Genomic DNA, 24479 nt, shown 5'->3' with positions numbered 1-24479 from the left:
GGGAAAACTCATAGATGACTTAGTCCATTGTAGGTTTAAGGGGAGATGCTAATAATCATTAAATGCCTTCTCTTCTTCTGTGATTCTCAAGCTGTGTTAACTTATGACTTTCTACATAGGCAGCTCAACTCAGAGATTTCATTTCTGTACGTAACCAAGCAATGGACATGATCACAAGGGCCTTTGCCTTTCTGGACTTGGAGTTTCAAAAGCTAGACACGTATGTATTATTTAGAGTCTCTAGAAATTTTCTTTATGTGTTTTGTGGGAGACGGGGGGTAAAAATCTCTTAAAGGGGGTAAGGATAAGGATTATTATGGGAACCAATATTTTACAAGCAAAAAATAAGATAGAAATGTCTACAAATGTAAAAGTTCAGCACAATGATTCAGCTTTTTAAATAAAGGGCTGCAAGCTTCATTATCATTAAACTGTTTTCCCCTCCATGGAGCAGTATGCATCATATGGCTGTGGCTGCTGCCAAAAAGATAATATGATATTCAGAAACCTGCAAAGGGCATAATTGCTCTACTGTTTGCTCACAATTTGTTTAAAGTTTAATATACAGTATGAATTTTAAAATTTGGATGTTAGTTATTATATCATGAATGTCAAAGTATTTTAAGCAACTTACAGAGAAACATGAAAGAGTTACTATTAGGCTTAGTTCTAGTTCTCAGAGACCGATTGCCCCTTCTGGCAGAAAAACAATACAAAAAGGGACTCAGATTAAGGAAATTTCCTTAAGGATCCTCTTGCAGAGATCCTTCCCTCTGGTTGCTTCACTAGGGGAGTGAGCTTATCCCCTGTGGTATAGGTTGCAGGAGCCACCCACAAATCTGAAGGATTCCTGGGGATCGGATCAGAGTCATCCATGTGGATAACCTGTACTTCCACAGTTGCTTGAGCCCCCAGTGGAATCCTGTGCTCCATCCCTGGCAGCACACCACCACCTGGTGTTATCAGGGACTTGCCTGCAGCTACCCCTGGGAAAAAGATAATACAGCCCCAATTTGTATCTTTTCAGGGCTATACTGGGGAGGGGGATCCACCCAGATCCACCTATTCTCTGTTCCTTTCTCCAGCCCTGTGCCTACAAAGTGCCTTTCATGTGGTAAAGATGAGGGGGAAGGTTACCCAATTCTCCCCTCCTTCTTCCTGAGAGGTGGGATAACCACCCTCAGTTCTTAGGGGATGTACCATCCTACACAGAGATAATTAGTTGAAGGGCCTTTTATCTTTGCACTAATTTTCTTGTTACCTACTTTTTTGTTTTGTTTTCAGTGTTGTTTAGGGCTTATTTCTTTTGGATGTTTAATTTCCTGTTAGAGACTTCTGTAGCAATGGGTGAACCACACAAAGTTTGCAGGTTCAGATCAACAGCGCAAAGTGTAATACTGATCATTAAGATTTTCTAAAATCTTTTTTGTCTGAAAACCTTGAAAGATCAAGCTCTGGCAGGATTTCCAGTATTTACTACAGCTTTAGCCTGGCTAGAAATATCACACAAAAAGTCTTTCCCATGGTTTTCCAGTTCCTGCTGTCCTAGCCAGAATCATAGTGTACACTTTACAGAGATGAGTGATAATTGTGTTGGGAAAGGGCCCGGGGGGAGGCTAACTTGCTTCTCCTTCCCTCTGAGTTCTAGTGCTCAAATTGCCACTGGATTTATAACACAGCTGCTGGAGTTCTGTGAATGAGCTGCTACTGCTGTGAGTACTGTGTGTCTGGGCAGGTACTGGTTGCTGAGGTTCAGCATCTCCCTGCTGGATTTGAGAGGCCTTGTTCAAGTGCAGCTAGGTTCAGTAGACATCAAGCCAAATAGTTCAAGATCATACTACATATCCCATTGCCAATATTTTATTTTTTTCTTTCAAAATAAAACCACAAGGAAATTGTACACGCAAAACTAGCGTAAATGCATTGCTGAAACTGGGAAATCGGACCTCCAGAAGAGAGGAAATGCAGGGTTAAATTTGGAAACCTTAACTCTGACCCATCTGCTAATTCCTTGTTAATGTAATACAAACAGGGATTTCAAATAACAGCCCTGTGTAAAGTAAGGCTTGATTGTGTAGGAATGCACAAGAAGGGAGAGAGGACAGGTAGAGAGGTGTCTGTTCCTTTAAAGGTCAATGGGGACCTGGGGCCAGCCAACTCTGTTCCAAGGCATGGCCCCTTTAAGAAAAGGTATTTTGGAGAGGATCATGAGACCAAACTAGGAATAGGATACTGTGCCTGAGGCATGTGATCATCTGATGAGGATTAAAAAGTAGTGCTGTTAGATCAGTTAGGAGGAGCCTAGAGAGGTTGTCTTGTGGTAGGACTACATGATGATGGGTTTGGGAAGCCTGACAGTTCAGGCACAGCCCCAAGAAGGAGGGCTATGGTGACCTTATCCCAAAGGAAAGAGAAGTTTGAGTCCAGGGACTGGTGCCAGGAAAAGACCTGGTGGGGTGTTTCTTACTAGAGGGGCCCACAGGCTGAAGAGTAACCAACAGAGTCCCCAGGCAGAGAAGGAACTGGGGAGTTGTGAGAGAGCTTGAGCTTGAAACAAGGGACTTGATTCTTGTCAGTCTCACTGCTGCTTACCACTGAATAGCAGGTGTAAAAGTGACCAGTCTCATGCTCACTTGACAATAAGTCTGGTCTATTTCACTGTTGCAATTCAGCAGTGACTAGTATGAAACTGACAAGGATCGTGTCAATTTCAGTGAGTGGCTTCCACCCTCCATAGCTCCATTTATAAAATGAAATTCTGTGGGATTTCAGTTCTGTGAAAACTTTTGATTAGTTGGTTTTCATTCCCATTTGGGATGAAAAATATTTTTTTAAATACAAAATTTTATGCAGAACTAAAATTTGGTTTCCTGGACAGTATCTGTTTAAGACAAAGTGCTTCCAGAAGCCCTGTTGCAGCACTGCACTCTGAAGCCCACAGTTCCCAGTCTAGACTGGATCAGTTCCAGTGAAATTCGTTACCTTGAGATTATTCCACTGACCAAGGTCTTACAATAGGAAACTTTTGCTAAAACGTCTTGTTGTTCCTTGTGTTTAAGCTCCACTGGGGAGGCGACAATGTAGGCAAAGCTGCCCTCAATTTCCAGTATTTGAAGTAAAGTTGGGTAGGAACCAGACTTCCTCTTTCATGGGAAATTCTGAAATTTTAAAACTTTTCTGTTTTGAAATAGAATAATAAAAAAAATTGAAATCTCCCAGGAAATAACATTTTGAAAAGTTCATTTTCAGGTCATTTGAAATGTTTTGTTCTAATTTTCACTTATATTAAAAAAGACTTGAAACAATAACATCTTTTCAAAATGAAAAACTGGACATTTATTGGAATGCCCCATTCTGCTTTTTTAAGTGAAATTTTGTTGAAATCTACACAAATGTTTCACTTTTGGCAAATTGGCATTTTCTTTGGACAGAAAATGTTCCAGAAAATTTCTGACCAGCTCTCATTTTAAACTATATGTCATTTAGTTCTGTAGACAACATGTGCTTAAAATGCTGATGCCTATATCATGCTCTGTCTACACTCGTGTTGCCACTATTACTAACACCAGTTGTTGTCTGATCCTTTTCAATGATTAATAATGCTTGGATTGGTTGCCAGTTGATCTGATTAATGAGCTGAGGGTAATAGGGCTCTTGTCCCAGAATCAATCAGGCAACACAGACCTAAACCAACCAATTTGATATCTTGTAGGGAACCTCAAGGTGTCTGGCAAGGAACTCACACTGAGGGCAAAGTAAAGCCTTAGAGATTTTTATCAGGATCAATAATAAAGCCAGAAAAGCTGTGAGCCACATAAACAGATAGGAATAATACAGTATTGGGGTTAGCTGTGGTACCATTCTTTGCATATGCTCTTAGATTTGTATACTTATACCCTTCCTTGAGGTACTGATGTTAAGAGACAAAGGACCAGCCTTGTCTATGGCATGCCAAACGAGTCCAGTGGTCCAGGTTCCTCAATGCCCAAGATTGATGAAGGGTCAAATGATGGAAAGCTAGCCCGCTCCACATGGTGGTTTGCCCTATGATAGGTAGATCCCTGCGCGGATACAAGTTTATACCCTTGGATGCGGATATCCATGGATATAAATCAGTATCTGTGGAACTGCAGGGCTCTCCTGAGAACCACAGCAGCGAAAGGAGCAGAACGTGGGGCCGCCACTCCCAGGAACCAGCACCTCACTCCAGCAGCTCCTCCTGCATGGCTGTACTACCCCCGTTCCTTCCATGCAGCTGTCTGCGTCTCCTGTCTGGGGCATGCACACTGTTTGAACACAAGAGCATGACCAGGGACAGCTGCCGGTGAGCCTAGTGGCCACCCCAGTGGGCGGCGCTGGGGGCAGTACAGCCACGCTGGAGGAGTTGCTGGTGCAGGGCACTGGCTCCTGGGAGTGGCAGCCCTATGTTCTGCTCCTTTCGCCGCTGCGGTTCCCAGGAGATCCCTGTGGCTCCATGGATACCGATTTATATCCGCAGATATCTGCATCCATGGGTATGAATTTGTATCTGCGCAAGGCTCTAATGATAGGGCCTGAGCATTAGTATGAATATTCATGCTAATGCTCAGCCTTCCATGTCCAAATCTAATTTCCTCACCCTCAAAGTATTGGGGTGCACTTATCCTATAGGTCAGGGGTCGGTAACCTTTCAGAAGTGCTGTACCGAGTCTTCATTTATTCACTCTAATTTAAGGTTTCGCGTGCCAGTAACACATTTTAACGTTTTTAGAAGGTCTCTTTCTCTAGTCTATAATATATAACTAAACTGTTGTTGTATGTAAAGTAAATACGTTTTTTTAAATGTTTAAGAAGCTTCTTTTAAAATTAAATTAAAATGCAGAGCCCCCCGGACCAGTGGCTAGGACCTGGGCAGTGTGAGTGCCGCTGAAATTCAGCTCGCGTGCTGCCTTCGGCACGCGTGCCATAGGTTGCCTACCCCTGCTATAGGTTAATATATTAATACATATTCATACCATTTTGAATCATTATTTTATACATCACCTCTTGCTCAAGCAAATTTGTGTTTAGACATCTGCCAATGATTGTATCCTAAAATATCCCAGCTCAGTATCACTTCTATGTCCCTACGGTTACTGGGTACCATTAGGTTTCAACTTCTGCTATTGAGCAAACTATTCCTAATTCCCCAAAATCTAAGGGTAACTATCAGGCCATTTATCTATGCCAAGGGTCACAGGACTACTATATTTGACTATACTTAAATTAACCTGCTTAAGCTAATATCTGACTGTATACAGACCTGTAGGTATCTTGCATTACAATTTAGAATAAAGGCTAGGGTAGCTCTATGGGCTACACAGTGGAGCTGAAACAGTGAGGACATTTTAGCAAAAGTATTCTAGTATAAACACAACTTAAGTGGCAGAAAGTTGTTTGTTTGGCACATTTAATATAATTTTTAGAGTGGACAATAGGAAGCAATCCTGCACAAACAAGGAGCTGGACTAGAGATAATGTAATAATTAGATCTTTTCTGTCTCTATTTTCTCTGACATGTCTAGACTGTAAGCATGAAAAGGGGTCATTTTTTTATGAATTTGCCAGGGTGCCAATTAGATTTTAAAGCTGAAATCTAACAAACTAGGTTTGCCAGTTGGGTAAGTTATTTTTATTGAATCTACGGAGTGTTAGCTTACCAGTTTTAATGCTGGGTTCTTTCCAGGTCAATTTTTAACTTGAACAGTATTCCTTAAATCAGGACACTTCACACTTGCTTATTCTTAGCCAACCAACAGTTTGTTTATTCACCCAGAACCTTATTAGTATACAATCAACAGTTCACCACTCAAATGTAGACACAACTAATATTCTAGGTGTGTACTATGCACAAAATACAGTCTTGCAACAAAATTATCACAGAGTAGAGTTGAGGCTCAGCAGTTCTGTTGGGGAATAGTGCAAATTACCAAGATTTCTTATTACATTTACTTATCAGTTATTTAGTACCTAACACATTTATCACACTTCCAATGATACACTTGTCTTTAAGGCACTTTGAAGAGTGTGGGTAATATGGTCCAAATGGATTGGTCCAAAAAGGACAAGTTTAGAATATTAAAAGCAATTGCTTAAAGTTATTGTTTTCAGTCTCACTTGGTTTATAGAGGAATTACAATTAAAAATATGGTTGCTTGAGAGAAACCACTAGACAGTGTGGGCTCAGCAAAATAATATACAGTTCTTTGTGTTAAAGAAATAGGAGTAATACAATCTCTGAATTGAAATCCCCTCACCACTTTTTATCCCTTGAGCCCTGGAATGGGGGAGGGTTGTTTCCACAAGGCTGGTCTGGTCTAGACATAGGTCACATTTTTAGGATTCCAAAGCTTCTTGTTGGATTCAGTCAACTCTCTTGAGCACATGGTGACCTCAGTTTATATACCCTAGTTTCAGGACCAGGGCCGCCCAGAGGGGGGGGCAAGAGGGGCAATTTGCCCCAGGCCCCGAGCCCCACAGGGGCCCCCACGAGAGTTTTTCGGGGCCCCTGGAGCGGGATCCCTCATTCGCTCCGGGGGGCCCGGAAAACTCTTGCGGGGCCGGGCGCAGGAGCTTCTTCGCTCCCGGTCTTCGCCGGCGGGGGGTCCTTCCGCCCCGGAAGGACCCCCCACTGGCGAATTACCGCCGAAGACGGAACGGGACCCGCCGCTGAAGTTCAGCTCGGTCTTCGGCGGTAATTCGGCGGCAGGGGGCCCTTCTGTTCCGGGACCCGCCGCCGAAGTGCCCCGAAGACCCGCGGCGGGAGCCCCCCCGCCGCAGAATTACCGCCGAAAACCGGGCTGCACTTCGGCGGCGGGTCCCGCTTCGGCGGTAATTTGGTGGCGGGGGGGCCCCTGCCGCGGGTCTTCGGGGCACTTCGGCGGCGGGTCCCGGAACGGAAGGGACCCCCGCTGCCGAAGACCCCGGGCCCCCGGAATCCTCTGGGCGGCCCTGTTCAGGACTAATTGGAAGGGGCCACCCTCGAATTCCTGATACATGCCAAGTAGCTGCTTAGATTTCAGCTCTTATTTTCTCTGATGCTTTCATTAGTATCCAGTAGATGGCACTGGTGTATAACATATTTTTTTAATCCTTTTCTTATCGGAGGCTTTTTAAGTTTGATTCATTTCAAGGATTATTCTTCATTATTAGCCCCTATGATTAATTGGGATCCCTTCTCCTTCTCCCCATTCCTCTTAAGTAATCCTTAGAATTTCTGAACATTATAGATGACAGTTTCCTAACTCAAAAAGTGTTATAGCCAACATGGGGGAATTCTATATTCATCCTTGTCCTAACATAAAGAGGAAAAGACCACAGAACTAAAAGTTATTGGTAGCTTAGTGTGCAGGTGACCATTAGTTGATCATATTTATAATGTGCAAACAGAATAAAGTCCAGACCAGAAATATATATACACACCAGCTGAGTCAGCTTAGCCCTATTAAACCACCATATATAGAGAGTCCAGACCAGAAATAAATAAAAACACACCTAAATAATATATATATATATATATGTGTGTGTGTTTGTTTATTTATTTCTGGTCTGGACTCTCTATATATGGTGGTTTAATAGGCCTAAGCTGACTCAGCTGGTAGAATTTAATCAGAAAAATGTGCATGATAATGCACATCCTTTAAGAATGCCTTACTAGATGCCCAAAAAGCCACAATCCCATAACTGAGGAAGAAGGCTGTGCTGATTTAAAAAAAAAAAAGCTGGTTTAAAAGGGGAGTGAAGGCAGCTATCAAAATAATAAAATAATAATATATAATGAATGGAAGAAAGGGGGAGTTGATAGTCAGAAGTTAGGAACTGTAGAAAATTGATAAGGAAAGCTAAGAGACTCGAGGAGAAATATATGGTCAACAGACAAGGACAATAAGGAGTTTTAAAAATACATTAGGAACAAAAAGAATCCTGACAATGGTATTGGTTCATTATTAGCTAGAAATGAAAGAACTGTCAATAATAATGCATAAAAATTAAAAAAAAGGAAAAGTGTTCAATAAGTATTTTTGTTCTGTATTTGAAGGGAAAAAGGATGATGCAGTCTCATTATATGGTCTTAACACTGTTACCATTCCACTAGTATCTCTAGAGGATGTTAAAGAGAAGCCTCCAAAGTCAGACATTTTAAAATCAGCAGGTCCAGAGAAATTGCATCCAAGAGTTTTAAAAGAGCTGGCTGAGGAGCTCATTGGACTTTTAAATATTGCTTTTTCAATAAGTCTTTGAGCACTGGGGAAGTTCTAGAAGAATGGAAAAAAACTAATGTGCCAATTTTTAAAAAGGTTAAATAGGGTGACTCAGGTAACTATGGGCCTGTCAGCCTGATGTCAATCCCAGGCAAGATAATGGAGTGATGATATGAGACTGGGTTAATAAATAATTAGAGGAAGGTAATGTAATTAATGCAAATCAACGTAGGTTTATGGGAAATAGCTCCCGTGAAACTAATTTTATATCTTTTTGATGAGATTACGAGTTTGGTTGATACAGGTCATAGTGTTGACGTAATGTACTTAGATTTCTGTAAGGAGTGTGACTTGGTACCACATAATATTTTTGATTAAAAAATTAGAACGATATAAAATTATCATGGTATACATTAAATGGATTAAAAACTGGCTAACAGATAGATTTCAAAATGTAACTATAAGTGGGGAATCATCATTGAGCCGGCCTGTTTCCAGTGTGGTCCTGCAGGGATTAGTTCTTGGCTCTATGCTATTTAACATTTTTATCAATGACCAGGAAGAAAATATAAAAGTTTGCAGATGACACAAAAATTGGTGAGGTGGTTAATAATGGAGAGGAAAGGTCACTGATACAGGGCTATCTAGATCACTTGGTAAACTGGGCACAAGCAAATAATATGTATCTTAATACAGCTAAATGTAAATGAATGTACCTGGAAACAAAGAATATTGGCCATACTTACCGTATGGGAAACTCTATCCTGGGAAACAGTGACTCTGAAAAAGATTTGGGGGTCATGATAGATAATCAGCTAAATATGAGCTCTCAGGGTAACACTGTGTCCAAAAGAGTTAATGCAATCCTGGGATACATAAAGAGGGGAATCTCGAGTAAAGAGACTAGAGAGTTTATTTTACTGTTGTTTTTGGCACTTGTGAGACTACTGATATAATAGTGTCCAGTTATGGTTCCCATAGTTCAGGAAGGATGTTGATAAATTGGAGAAGGTTCAGAGAAGAGTCACAAGAATGACTAAAGAATTGGAAAACATGCTTTATAGTGATAGACTCAAAGAATTTGATCTTTTTAGCTTAACAAAAAGAAGGTTAAGGGGTGACTTGATTACAGCCTTTAAGTACCTGCATAGGGAACAACTATTTAATAATGGACTTTTCAGTGTAGCAGAGAAAGGTCTAACATGATCCAATGGCTGGAAGTTGAAGCTAGACAAATTCAGACTGGAAATAAGGCATGTATTTTTACGAGTGAGAGTAGTTAACCATTGGAACAATTTACCAAGGGTTCCAGTGGAGTGTCCATCACTGGCAATTTTCAAATCAAGATTGGATATCTTTCTAAAATATATGCTCTAGGAATTATTTTAGCGAAGTTATGTGGCCCGTGCGATACAAGAGGTCAGACTAGTTCCTTCTGGCCTTAGAACCTATGAATTTCTCTTAATATTTCAAAGGTATCCCTTTGTTTACATATTTTAGTATTCCTTCTTTCTTGTGCCAGACAATTGCTATTATTTTGAGAATGCAACAATTATTTACAATGAAAACCAACAAAATCCCATAGTCTTCTAAATCTGAAGGGGACACTGCATACATTCTATGATTATACATTAGCATTTCACATTATTTATGACTTACAATAGAACAAGAGATTTTTTCCACATATACAACAAAGAGTCCGGTGGCACCTTCAAGACTGACAGATTTATTTGGACATAAGCTTTCGTGCGTAAAAAACCTCACTTCTTCAGATGCAGTGAAAATTACAGATGCAGGCATTATATAATGACACATGAAGAAAAGGGAGTTACCTCACAAGTGGAGAGCCAGTGCTGACAGGGCCAATTGGATCAGGGTGGATGTAGTCCACTCCCAATAATAGATGAGGAGGTGTCAATTCCAGGAGAGGCAAAGCTGCTTTTGTAATGAGCCAGCCACTCCCAGTCCTATTCAAACTCAAATTAATGGTGTTAAATTTGCAAATGAATTTTAGTTCTGCTGTTTCTCTTTGAAATCTATTTCTTGAAATTCTTTTGTTCAAGTATAGCTACAAGGACACACACCCAGGGCCCCGACCAGGGATATTCTATCTGCTACCCAAGATCCATAAACCTGGAAACCCTGGATGCCCCATCATCTCAGGCATTGGCACTCTTACAGCGGGATTATCTGGCTATTTGGACTCTCTCCTCAGACTCTACACTACCAGCACTCCTAGCTATCTTCGAAACACCACCAAGTTCCTGAGGAAACTACAATGCATTGGTGATCTTCCTGAAAACACCATCCTCACCACCATGGATGTAGAAGCTCTTTATACCAATATTCCACATGAGGATGGACTACGAGCTGTCAAGAACAGTATCCCCGATGAGTCCACAGCACACCTGGTGGCTGAGCTTTGTGACTTTGTCCTCACCCACAACCATTTCAGATTTGGGGACAACTTATACGTTCAAGTCAGTGTCACTGCTAAGGGTAACTGCATGGCCCCACAGTATGCTAACATTTTTATGGCTGACTTAGAACAACGCTTCCTCAGCTCTCATCCCCTAGCGCCCCTCCTCTACTTGCACTACATTGATGACATCTTCATCAGATGGACCCATGGAAAGGAGGCCCTTGAAGAATTCCACCTGGATTTAAACAATTTCCACCCCACCATCAACCTCAGCTGGCACCAGTCCACACAAGAGATCCACTTCTTGGACACTATAATGCAAATAAGTGATGGTCACATAAACGCCACCCTATACCGGAAACCTACAGACCGCTATACTTACCTACATGCCTCCAATTTCGATCCAGGACACATCGCACAAGCAATTGTCTACAGCCAACCCCTAAGATACAACCGAATTTGCTCCAGTCCCTCAGACAGAGACAAACATCTACAAGATCTTTATCAAGCATTCTTAAAACTACAATACCTACCTGGGGAAGTGAGGAAACAGATTGACAGAATGAGATGGGTACCCAGAAGTCACCTACTATATGACAGGCCCAACAAGGAAAATAACAGACCACCACTGGCCATCATGTTCAGTCCCCAGCTAAAACCTCTCCAGCACATTATCAATGATCTACAACCTATCCTGGAAAATGATCCCTCACTCTCACAGACCTTGGGAGGCAGGCCTGACCTTGCTTACAGACAGCCCCCCAACCTGAAGCAAATACTCAGCAGCAACTACACACCACACCACAGAAACGCTAACCCAGAAACCAAACCCTGTAGCAAACCTCATTGCCTACTGTGTCCCCATATCTACTCTAGCGACACCATCAGAGGACCCAACCACATCAGCCACACCATCAAGGGTTCATTCACCTGCATCTCTACTAACGTTATATATGTCATCATGTGCCAGCAATGCCCCCTCTGCCATGTACATTGGCCAAACCAGACAGTCCCTACGTAAAAGAATAAATGGACACAAATCGAACATCAGGAATGGTAACATACAAAAGACAGTAGGAGAACATTTCAATCTCGCAGGACATTCTATAACAGATTTAAAAGTAGCTATACTTGAACCAAAAAACTTCAGAAAGAGAAAGAGCAGAACTAAAATTCATTTGCAAATTTAACACCATTAATTTGGGCTTGAATAGGGACTGGGAGTGGCTGGCTCATTACAAAAGCAGCTTTGCCTCTCCTGGAATTGACACCTCCTCATCCATTATTGGGAGTGGACTACATCCACCCTGATCGAATTGGCCCTGTCAACACTGGTTCTCCACTTGTGAGGTAAATCCCTTCTCTTCATGTGTCATTATAGAATGCCTGCATCTGTAATTTTCACTCCATGCAGCTGAAGAAGTGGCATAGGTAATCCATCTCCCTGAGAGATGGTAGCTAGCTCAACAGACAAATTCTTCGGTCGACCTAGCACTGTCTGCACTATAGGTTAGGTCTGCTTAACAATGCCACTCAGGGATATGGTCCAACACAACTACAACAACACTGCATACAACTTGGTAACTTAGGGCTAGTCTACACTGGCAACACTAAAGCGCTGCTGCGGCAGCACTTTAATGTGGCTTGTGTAGTCACGGCAGAGTGCTGGGAGAGTGCTCTCTCAGCGCTCAAAAAAAACAAAAAACAACCCACTCACCACGAGGGGAGTAGCTACCAGCACTGGGAGTGGTGCCCTGTCTGTACTGGCACTTTACAGTGCTGTAACTTTCTGCACTCAGGCTGTGGCTACACTTAGCACTTCAAAGCGCGCTCTCCCAGCACTGTCCGTACTCCACCTCACTGTGGGGAATAACGGACAGCGCTGGGAGCCGCGCTCCCAGCGCTGGGGCTTTGACCACACTGGCGCTTTGCAGCGCCGCAATTTGCAGCGCTGGAGAGGGTGTGTTTTCACACCCTGCTGCAGCGCTGCAAATTTGTAAGTGTAGCCAAGCCCTCAGGGAGGTGTTTTTCCACATCCCTGAGCAAGAAAGTTGCAGCTCTGTAAAGTCCCAGTGTAGACAAGCCCTTGATGTTCTTTTGTACTAGGTTGGGTGGGAGAAAGAGGTTTTATTTATATGCTAAGTATGAAAGATTCTTGTTAATCACCTAGACAATACTCTCATTTAGCCATTTTAGTTTCTATTCTTGACAAGAGGAATTCCTGTCCTAGGCTGATCTGTGGGTACTTAGATAAAGTGTCTCAAATGATGTGAACCATTTTATTAGAGTCTTTACTTCTTAGGTGGATCCTATTTTGGGATAAACAGAGGCGGATAGCTTTTTTAAATTTCTGTGGGCCAGAAGGAATCAGAAAGTATTGATCATTCAAGGGATATCTGTTCTATATATCCCTTACAAGATTCTATTATATATTCATTGTTACAGAAAAGCTATCTTAATAATGTTTATCCCATTCTCTAAACAAGGTCACAGAAAGAAATAAAAATATTCTTAAAAGTAACTTTAAAAATGTGTTTAAAAACTACAGATCTGTTTTTAGAAAATGCTGTGCCATTAAAATTGGTTTACACTTCTTCATAACTATTTTAATATTCTCAAAATATCTTTTTAGGAAAAATAAAAAATAGGACAGAAAAAGTACTGGAGCTGAGAGCGAGAGTGTTTTTTGGTTCATTTTGGAGTTAAGAGCCTTCATTTTGGAATGCAGAGTTTCTCAGAACTAGGATAGTAAGCTTTCATCAGATAGAAATATATAAAGATTACTCTCTTCTTGCAAAAATTTAAATCTTTCTCACTATATGTCAAGAGTGTGGATAGGCTGTGTATAGCCACTACACTTATTTTGTTACTGCACACAAAAGAGACCACTAAAAAGATTATTATTATTTTATATTTTGCTTTGTTTTGTAGGGAGTTCAAGCAAGGGACTATAAAAGCATAGATTCTACTTTAATCAACAATTTAGGTGTATTTGTAACTGTCACAGCACCTATAAAGGACTGCTATAGTTCAAGCCTCTGGCTTTGATCCTGCAATTGACTTTGTGGATGGACCCTTGCCTGTGTGAGGAGCTTCATTGATTTTAATGAGGAGCTACCTTGTAAAGTGGTTTGGCCAGGGCTTGTCCCTCTCCAGGGCGGTGGGGGACCACACCACCTCGGTATTTCCTTCCAGTTGTTGATGGGGAATTAGCCTGGCCGTGGGAGTCTTTCGCCATGGCAGCAGTAGAGGCGAACATGCCCGGTGTGTGGTCGGCAGCAATAGTGAGTCCAGGGCTCAGGTCCTCAGGCAGGAGCTGAGCAACAGTTTATATAATTAGTAGGCCCTGGCCTGGGGTCAGGGCCACAGAGAGTCAGTGGCTCAGGCCCTCAGACACGGGCTGAGCAAAGTTAGGTAAACAACCAGCCCAGGCTCTTGGCTCAGAGGGGCCTGGGAGACGGGGAGACTGCCACCCAGAAGTTGGGTGGCAGGGGGGACGCAGGCCCTCCCACTCCACTGCATCCCAGCCCTGGGCCCTAGCAGCGGCAGAGGACCCTGCTGTGTCAGTGGGGATCCTGGCCGCAACACACTGACATAGGCTCTGGCAGTGCTGCAGCTAGACTATGGTCAGCTGCCCCCGGGCCACTTCCTAGCTCTCCCTCTAGAGGTACCGGGGTCTGGACGGTGTCCTCCGGGGGGTCAAGTACCATGGGCTCCTCAGGGTAACTGGCAAGGGGTAGGCTTGGCAGCTCCTCCAGGCTCTAGTCAGTGTCAGGCGTTAATTGGGCGGGCCAGTCTTCGGGTCTGCCACCAGTTGCCGGGGTCTCCCAACCGGGAGTTAGGCCCCAGGCATCTGGCCTCTCCAGTGGCTGCTTCTCCAGTGAGCTCTGGGGTTGGTCTTTTATACTTCCTGTCCTGCGCCCTCTCTGAGACACCACCTCGCTACACACCTGCATAGAGTTCATTGTGGAACTGAGGCTTTAGAGCCTAATCCTGCAAACATTTATGCATGTGCTTAATTTAACTGTACCGTGAGTAGCCCTACTGAAGATAAAGGGCTATTCAGAGTAGTAAAGTTAAGCAGAATTGGGGCCTACATCAACAAGACTGCATGAGAATATTGCCATGAGACCTGGTAAAAATGCCTAAATTCACATTTTTTAAACTTATCCTGCTAGAAACTCCACCATGTTCACATTATGGCATTTCCTTTCTCTTTTTGCCTCAAGTAGGGTGACCAGACAGCAAATGTGAAAAATCGGGACAGGGGTGGTGGGTAATAGGAGCCTATATAAGAAAAAGACCCCAAAATCAGGACTGTCCCTATAAAATCGGGACATCTGGTCACCCTAGCCTCAAGGGAAAGGGGTCTTTAACCCAACAATTGAATGAGGCCTACTGAGGCCTCACTTAGGGTTCCTTGGGGAAAACAGGCTCCAACCCTGTGGATCCTGTGTTGTAGCATGGAAAACTAGATCCTCCCTGGAGTATCCTGGATCCTCAACTCTGTGCAGTATAATTCCTTAAGGAGCTGTTATTTTGCTATTGCTTCTCCTCCCCAGAGTCTGCAGTCTCCCCACGTATCTCCACCCCAGGGGATAAAAGGAGTGAAGGAAGGAAGTTTGGAGCAACAGTAATTCCCGGGCAGATTTCCAATTGGAAATTTGTGTGGTTAGGAGGGAAACTGGGCGTGTTTAGGGACTTCTCAAGAAGTGTGCCCTCCTAAACCACAGACAAACACCTGGTATTCCAGCACAGACCTGATGAAATAATTCTAACTACATTTACAATCTATATTTAAAATGGCGTATTGTGTTTTTAAAACAACTGAAGCCACCAACATCCTTGGAAAACAGGCCTTTTTAATTTGATAATTTCATGACTTGTTTGTTTTTACTAAACATATTCCCCCCTCTCCCCCAATTTACTTTACAGTGAGAAAGCTGAATTAGTTCAGGCCACAATTGCTTTTCAACAAGAAAAGGAGGCTTACAACAAACAATTCAGATATCAACAGCAGGTGGGTTTCTGTATTTATAAAAGATGTGGTGAAAAAGTGGCTGTGTGTTCATAGATGGAATTTATTTCTTCAGCAATTACATATTAGCAAAGTATGGGGACACAAAAGTTAAAACATCTCTTGATGCTAACTAGGCTCAACTTGCACAACTCAAGTGTTGATAAATTAGAGAGGGTTCAGAAGAGAGCCCCAGGAATGATTAAAGGATTAGAAAACGTCTTATAATGATAGACTCAAAGAGCTCAATCTATTTAGTTTAACAAGGAGAAGGTTAAGAGGTGACTTGATTACAGTCAAGGAAGTATCTACATGGGGAACAACCTCATCTTTTTTTAAATGGCTAGTTTCAGGATAAAAAAAAAGGGAATGGGGATTAGCCTGCAGAGCTGCCCTCTCCCCTACTTCATTTTCCCAGCTATAAAAATCTTAGCTGGCAATAAATCAGAAATGGAGACTGCATCATTTCTTTTACTTTCAAGAATGGAAACAGGCAAGTTCACAAACATCTTGGGCCAGATTCACCAGGCTGCAGGCCCCTGGAAATAGAAAGTCCACTTGGAGCTGGAGCACAGCATCTCTCAGAAACTAACATTGCCCCAAAAGTGGAAATGGCCACCATAGAAGAGAGCAAGGACTGATTAGCTGAGAGTTGCAAGGATTCAGTGTCTCTCCTAAGCAGTTTCCTGCAGAGGAGCTCCTGTACTGCCCCAACAATCATTTAAAGCTGTTGTTCTCTGGAAGAACTGTTGAGGATAGCAGTTGCACTGCTGCCTGCTTTTCCAGAGCAAATCCCCCCCTCCATTGTTGCTGCTTTTGCAGGTGTAAGGGATGAGCTTTTCTATTTTTGTTTTTATCGCCATGACATGTGGGCACCTGTTTTGCACCCCTACCCCATCCCCAAAAGAGTGAATCTGTCCCTACTGTAAGTGTGCAAGAGATAAGACAGAAAACGTAGTAACCATCAAATTACACTCTGTGGGAAAGTGTTAGATCTACACAGTCATTGTAATATGTCTCTACATAACTTAGCCAGCTGTTACGTCCCTTGGCTACCAAATTCCAAGACATCCTGCCGTTCTTCTGAAAGATTAATAGTCTGTTTTTCCTTGACTACACTGGCACTTTACAATGCTGCAACTTTCTCACTCAGGGGTGTGAAAAAACATCCTCCTGAGCACAGCAAGTTTCAGCGCTGTAAAGCGCCAGTGTAGACAGTGACCCAGCACTGGGAGCCGTGCTCCCAGCACTGGTAGCTACATCCCTCGTGGAGGTGGTTTATTAAGGGCTTGGCTACACTTACAAATTTGCAGCGCTGCAGCAGGGTGTGAAAACACACCCTCTGCAGCGCTGCAAATTGCGGCGCTGCAAAGCGCCAGTGTGGTCAAAGCCCCAGCACTGGGAGCGCGGCTCCCAGCACTGTCCGTTATTCCCCACAGGGAGGTGGAGTACGGACAGCGCTGGGAGAGCTCTCTCCCAGCGCTGGTGCTTTGACTACACTTAGCGCTTCAAAGCGCTGCCGCGGCAGCGCTACCGCAGCAGCGCTTTGAAGTGCTAAGTGTAGTCAAAGCGCCAGCGCTGGGAGAAAACTCTCCCAGCGCTGTCCGTACTCCACCTCCCTGTGGGGAATAACGGACAGCGCTGGGAGCGCGGCTCCCAGCACTGGGGCTTTGACTACACTGGCGCTTTGTAGCGCCGCAATTTGCAGCGCTGCAGAGGGTGTGTTTTCACACCCTGCTGCAGCGCTGCAAATTTGTAAGTGTAGCCAAGCCCTTAGAGTGCTCAGCGCTGTGCTACTCATAGACTTTAAGGTCAGAAGGGACCATTATGATCATCTAGTCTGACCTCCTGCACAATGCTACGGGAGAGCTCTCTCCCAGCACTGCACTACCACACAAGGCACGTTAAAGTGCTGCCGTGGCAATACTTTAATGTTGCCAGTGTAGACTAGCCCTTATTCTTTATTTGTGATAGTTTAGTGCCTACTATATACTGGTCATTTTCCAAACATTCAGAAAGGACAGCTCTTGCTCCAAAGAGCTCACTGTCAAAGGGTGTGTCTACAGTTAAAACATTACAGCAGCACCAATGCAGCAGAGCTGCAGCACTGTAGCACTTCAGTGTAGACACTCATTACAATGACGGGAGAGGGTCTGCTTTTCTGTAGTTAATCCACATCCCCAAGAGGCAGTAGCTAGGTTAATGGAAGAATTCTTCCATGGTCCTAGCACTCTCTACACCCGGGATTAGATTGGCAGAGCTATGTCTCTCAGGGACGTGGAGAGGCGGAGCTATTCCAACATAAATTTTCAGTGTAGACCAGCTCCTGGTCTCTCACTTGCCATAGAGCCCAAAGATAGTCATGGCCTCAAATGCCAGCAAGGTGTACATGGTACTCAGCTCCATGTCGTCTTTATTTAAATGTACATAGGATATTTGGGAAATGGTGCTGTCTGGCTGAGAGAAATGAAAGGCAGCTGGGTGAAGCTGAACCTGGGCAAGATAAGGGAATGCTGGTGGGAAAAGGGGAAACTTTGAAGACCTCGAAAGAAACCCCTATGGCCTGACCCCAGATTGTTAAATTGGTCTGCAGTCTTAGGCGCTCCTCCTGGTCTCCTCACTAGTGCTAGACACAGAGGTAGTGATACCCACAAAAATGTCTTTATCCATCTAAAACTAGCAATAAGACTGCATCCCATTTTACCTAATATAGAATCCATGCCTTTGTCACCTCCACGATGGACTATTCCAACTCACTACTCCAATATTAAAACAGCTTTAGTTAGTCCAGAATGCAGTATCCCTCTTCTTCAGCATGAGAGCGGTGCTCTTTTTCAGAGCTTTCAGCCCCCACTTCTCGCATCTCCATTGGCATAAGCTGGCACAACTCTATTGATTTCAGTGGAAACCAAGCCAAATTCAGCTCTGTCTTTAAATTGTTGCACTACACTGGAAGTTGACTTTGTATTTGATCATGGGCCTTCATATTTATTGCATTTCAATTGTTGCACAACAAAATTGCTCAATTTACAAATAGAAAAATATGTTCTAATTGCCAAGTCTGCAAACTCAGTCTTTAACCTGAAAATCAAATTGAGTTCATACTGGCTAAGACATCACCAGCCGCAGAGATGCTATAATTGGAACTTATTTAACAACTCTGTTGATGCATGAGCCAGAATAAAATCAGCTTGTTCTCTCAGTTTTGTTAGCTCTGAAGGGCTAACAGGAGTAAGAAGTTGTACAGATTTATCTTAGTCAGTAAATTCAGTTGCTATGACACTAAATATCCCCTGGAATCCGGTCCATTAAGTAAGAAGGTGCCATTTTGTATAGGCACTTTTCAAAGCTGGAGTGCAGAAGCCAGTTCACACAAGTAGTCCTTACTTGGACCATCTAAGCCTTGAACAGTGTCTGTACTGGGTGTCCCCTGTAAGTGACGTGACAGGCCATCCTGTCCTTCCCTTCTGTGATGTAGAAGAGGTCTCCAAGCTAGCCCCACACAGTGTGGGCCAAAGTCTACAAAAGGGGTATTGGATTTCATTCACAAGTAGCACCATTCAGGTGCAAGCATAGGCCTGCTACGTATTATTATTCACATTAGCGAGACTTATTTAGATGAGGAAACATCTGCAGAAATAATAACTTACTGCATTTGTCAAAGAAAACAATGTTTTTTATTATCACTGGTTAAACAGAAAACTGAACAAAATATAGCTTAGGGAGACTGAAGAAATTTAAACATGTCCTGAAATTTGGAAGAGTCCTAGGATGTGAGTATGCCTTTGACAGCTATTTCCTGAAAGATGTACTGGACTAGATACTGGCTTGTCTTTTAATGTCTGTAATTGAACATGGGCAACTTTAAAGCCAGTACCACTTAGCACATCTTTTAATTTTTGTTTGTTTTTAAACCAGGAGCTGCAGGAGATGCTAGATAAGCACAAGGCCCAAAATGAAGCCTGGCTCAAAGCCAGAGCAGAGGAAAATGACAAGGAAAGGAAAGAAATATGTAAACTGAGGGTAAACTTTTTCCAAAGTAACATACAACTGTGTGCATAATTGGAGAGTCCATTTGGATCCTTTCTATATGTGTGGTGGGCACAATTCTTATAGCAATAGTGAAATAAGCAAAATGTGTTTTTTTTCTTGAACACCACATATGAAGATGATACAACAACAACAAAACCACTGTTATCAAAGTATTCTAGAAGGAAATGTTAAATGAATCACCGACTACTAGTTCTGGATCACAATTTTTAATTGCTTTCAAATAATTTAATTGTTTTCTCCTTCAGCTTTTTAGTTACGGTAGCTAAAATACATAAACATGTTTCCAGCAACCAAACAATCAATTTTTGCATGAATGATAAACATGTTTTGTTTCACTATTGCTCTGTTTTAGTTCTGATTTACCTTTAAGAATTCCTGTGGTAAGAACTGAACAAAAAAAGTCTACTTTTAAAACAGTTAATAAACCCCCCTGCCCTATACTTGTTTATTCTAAAAAGTTAAAATACATTTTTTGTCCATATAGAGCCAGTTTTAATAATTATCATCACAATGATTTTCCGTATTAATGTAGCTTTGTTTGTTTTTACTGCATGCAAACATTCTTTTTATCATCCTCCTCAGTGGCCCAGTCCTGCCATCCCCACTCAGAGCCAGATTCTCCCCTGTGCTTTGAGTAGAGAGGAGTGCAAGCAGATTATAACTGAGTCAGGGCCACAGAACGTGACAGCACCAGCTCTGCAGTATGTTCTCCTCTCCTCCCCCAATTAGGGAAACTGCAGAAGCCTTTTCCCTAGACTGTGCCAGGTCAGGCCTCTCAGGTATTTGGAGGTAGGGCCAGGGATAGAACTAGGGAGCAGGTGCAGTCTGGAGTGTGCTGCCATGCTGAATCTATGGATTATCTATCCAATCAGGTGTTAACATTAATAACTAGGGGCTCTCCTTCATGGCTATTCCTGTGAAGCTGCAGGGGGTGTCAGCCAGCAGTAGAATGGATCCTGAATAAGAAACTGGCACGGAGAGGGGAGCCCTGTGCATTGGCTGCATGAGACCCTGGGCTTCTAGAAATCTCAGGAAGTCAGGAGACCAAACCCTCACTCCAACCATTACACAAGGGGAGAGCAAGCCCAGCCTTCTGAAGTTACAGTGAGTGGGGAACTTAGGGCAACCAGACAGCAAGTGTGAAAAATCAGGACGGGGTGGGAGGTAATAGGAGCCTATATAAGAAAAAGACCCAAAAATCGGGACCGTCTGTATAAAATCAGGACACCTGGTCATCCTAGGGGAACTGCACAGCTGAAACTTGGAGATTCCTCCTGCTATTGAGATAAAAAACCAGTTTGAGAAGAACATGGTTCTGAGCCCCTACTCAGACAGAACCCTCACTGGAGTTGGGGTTTGATTAAGGAATAATAGATGATAGTTAGAAATTCTGCTGTACAACATGCCTGAGCAAGGCCCACTTATGCTCAGAAAGTATAGAGCATTTGGCTGAAAGTTTCTGAAGTTTTGGCCCTGCTGATTAGGCATGAGAGGGAATTAGTTGGTAGGTAAAGAGAAGGACTCAATAACTTTCATGGGAACTAGATGCTCTTTGTGGAATCATCCTCCACTCAGCCCATAGATTTCCATGCAGAAACTAGAGTTGGAGGTAATGCTGTTAGAAACATAATAATTCTTGCTGGGTCCCCTCTGACTGGTTTCTACTAAGTAGCCTCAGGAGAACTCAGCCTGCTGGAGCTTTGTTACTGAAGGGGAAGGGATAATAGAAAAACACAGGAAGCAGCCAACCATCTGGGCTTTTTTTTGCCACTGGGGATCTGGAAGTATTTTTCCTGTGGATTCATTGGATTTATTAAGTAGGGAGGCTTCACTCCCTGCCCACTGCAAGCCCCAAACCCCTGCCATGAGAGGGGACAAATTCCTGCAATCTATATGGCAAGCCCTTGAATTTTCAGTTTGATCTGGCCCTAAATTATTTTTCCACTTGGCAGTGAGCTAGTTGGATTTTGTTTGTTTTGGTTTTTGAATTTTACTTGACTGAAAGAGAGAGTCTGGTCATAGCTGTGGATCTCTAGCACTTATGGGTTTTTTGGATTGGAGGGTGGGGTGAGGGTGGTATATTTTAACTCATTTTTTATATTAGTTGCCAGAACTGGAGGTTTCATCTAAAATGTGGTCTCCTGCCTTTTGTAGGAAGAGATTCTTCATGACCAGAAGAGGCTAAAAGAAGAACAGCAAAACGTTCAACAACGCAATCAGCAGCTGCTTTCTATTATGCAACAATTTAAAGGAATGTGACCAGTCTGCTGAATAAAGCCTGAACCACATGATCAGGATCATAGCAACAATACAACCCTACTTGAACAACTGAGCTCTTATATACTAATATAAAAAAGATCCAGTTACTGTGCATGTTGAAGGACCATATTCAGTTATTGTGAAAAAGAGTTTAATCTCCTTAGGTTCTCTCATGAGCACTGGAATGATATCTCAATTAAATTTCCACCCACTACCTTTCATGCATTTTCCATTTTGATTCAATGGTTTTTTTTTTCAGATTTTTGAAGAATTATCTCCTTGCATTGTCTGAGCTTAAAAAAGAAGAAAAGGCAAAACACTATGGCTGCCCCTATGAAAGTTGGACCCACGGAGTTTTATTTCAGGGTCATGCAGTTAAGATTAGGATGTCTTTCATATACCAGCAAAAAGAACAGTGCAGTTGTCAAGTAGGACATTCTTGTTACAAAATGTTTAATTATTTTTTTTTTAAACAGTGGGAAAGAAGATAGAAACCATAGCTAGGATAATGTGATTAGATTTTATGGCCAGATTCTGCTTACAATTAAACTGGTGTAACTGCAGAACAAGTCTACTGACTACAATAGAGTTGCATTGAATTCATACAGTGGGAAACTAAGAACAGAATTTTGAAACTGAGCATATTTGGAGGGACCAAATATGGACCATGTTTAAACAGCTTACAGTAATAAGGCAAAAAATCATGTTTGTTGGGTGCGGAGGAATTGTCAAAGGTTTTCGGCATTTTGTTTTCAGCTTGATTCATAAAAAGGAAAGTTATTTCAGTCATCTGCTTCTCTGTATTAAACTGTTTCTCCTTTTTAAATTTCAATGGGCTGCTTTTACCATCAGTTTTCAGGCAGAACTCCCTAGTGTTTGAAATCAGTGGGAAGTTCTGCTGAAAAATTGCAGGCACTATATAACCCCCCCCTCTTAAAAATAATTTTTTCAACAAACTAATTGTTAGTGTTTGTAGAGGGAAAAGTTGGAAATGTTACACCATATTGGTAACATTCACACCCAGTTTCAAAGGTGATGTAGAAGTTAGACCTCCTTATACTCATGCTGTAGTACATTCCTGCCTAAAGCGTAAGTGACTCTAAAATGGTATCATTTACACACTGTAAAGAAAGGAAGTGTGAGTAAAAATAGGGGAGAAGTCCTACTTGAACTTATGCATTCTTACATCTTCCTGTTAGTTGATTTTCTTGGTACACTTCTGTGTGGTCCCCAGTATCAACTCAGGCCTGGTCTACACTAGAAAATTAGGTCGGTTTAACTACATCAGTCAGGAGTATGAAAAGTCCACACCTTTGAGTGGTGTTGTTAAGCCAACGTGTAGCCAGCACTAGGTCAACAGAAGAATTCTTCCATCGAGCAAGCTAGTGCCTCTTGAGCATAGGTACTGGAACTAGAGGTGCTGGAGGCGATGCCATGCCTCCTGGCTTGAAGTAGTAATAACAACCCAAATACATGGCTTCCACCTTCAGCATTCCCACTATAAAAATTGCCCCAGCACCGCTGCTCTTGAGATGGATTAGTATCTACACTGAAGCACTACAGCAGTGCAGCTGTAGCATTTTAAGTGTAGACAAGCCCTCAGACTCAAATGGCCTAAATACAGAGGTGTTGTGAAAGGGGGTGATGCAATTAAGTTACACGCTGGTAAGTGGGTGTGAGTCTGAGTAAGTCACTCTAAGGAAGCAGAGGACTGCTGGGGTATTTTTCACGCTCGGACTCAATGACTTGCAGAAAGCTAGTCTACCAATAAGCAGTAATGAGTCCTTCAAAGCAGAATAGCCTAAAGCAGCTTTCTGTTAGTATGTATAAATGCCAAATAGCATCAAAAATGGTTGCCATAGCACTTGGCCCCCAAAACTAAACAAGGTGCTATTCAGCCTCTCTTGGTATCTTGCTATTTGAATGCTGGGATATATCTGAGTGGAGGCTGTTGAGTAAATAGATATATGTAAGATACATTGTTGTTATACTGCAGCTGTGGAAGGCACAGGCATCAGCTCAGTGAGAAGGAATTCACTGAGTCTTAATTCCTCCTCAAACAATGAAACCTCAGGCACTGTCCCCCACCGCCTGAGCAGGTGCCAAGAAGATAGACCACATTCTTTACTCACTCCAGTTTTACTTGGAGTGAAAAATAAACTGTCCTTTGGATCCTCACTCCCACAGCCATCTGTATGACAAGGCTGCGCCCAAGCTTTCCAGCAGGACTCAGGAGAGTCTGGAGCCATCCTGGGCAACCACAGCAGTAGGACACAGAGAGATCACTTGACCTCTTGGACTTCCCCCTCCCCACCCTGTTTCTGTCAGTTACCATTGGGCTGATGGGCCACCCCTTATGCTCACCTTGCCTCCCCCCAGATCCCTCCCATGCCATCCTTTCCCCCCTTTGCAGTTTGCTACTTCCCCCATGTCACCTGGTCCCCCAGTGGCCTCCCCCCTTGCAGTTTGCTCCCCCCTATCTTGCATGGTCCCCCTCACCTCACAGTTC

General features: G+C 42.9%; 1 protein-coding gene across 3 annotated transcripts in view; it reads left to right on the top strand.

The window, feature by feature from the left end:
- LOC120408309 (acyl-CoA-binding domain-containing protein 5-like) overlaps nt 1–22802 on the top strand; it is a 42159-nt gene extending 19357 nt beyond the window's left edge. For 2 of the 3 annotated variants that reach the window (XM_039545085.1, XM_039545087.1), the window contains 4 exons: nt 120–220; nt 15577–15661; nt 19577–19681; nt 21866–22802. In XM_039545085.1, the coding sequence (XP_039401019.1) occupies nt 120–220; nt 15577–15661; nt 19577–19681; nt 21866–21970 (396 nt within the window). In that variant the 3' untranslated portion in view covers nt 21971–22802. Of the gene's footprint in view, nt 1–119; nt 221–15576; nt 15662–19576; nt 19682–20934; nt 21321–21865 lie in introns of those variants that run through there. The other variant, XR_005600599.1, reaches the window with a different exon arrangement.
- Nucleotides 22803–24479: the final 1677 nt, after the last annotated feature.

This window comes from Mauremys reevesii, linkage group 6, assembly GCF_016161935.1.
Source record: "Mauremys reevesii isolate NIE-2019 linkage group 6, ASM1616193v1, whole genome shotgun sequence".
Lineage (NCBI taxonomy): Eukaryota > Metazoa > Chordata > Testudines > Geoemydidae > Mauremys > Mauremys reevesii.
This window is presented reverse-complemented; position numbering and strand designations above follow the sequence as displayed.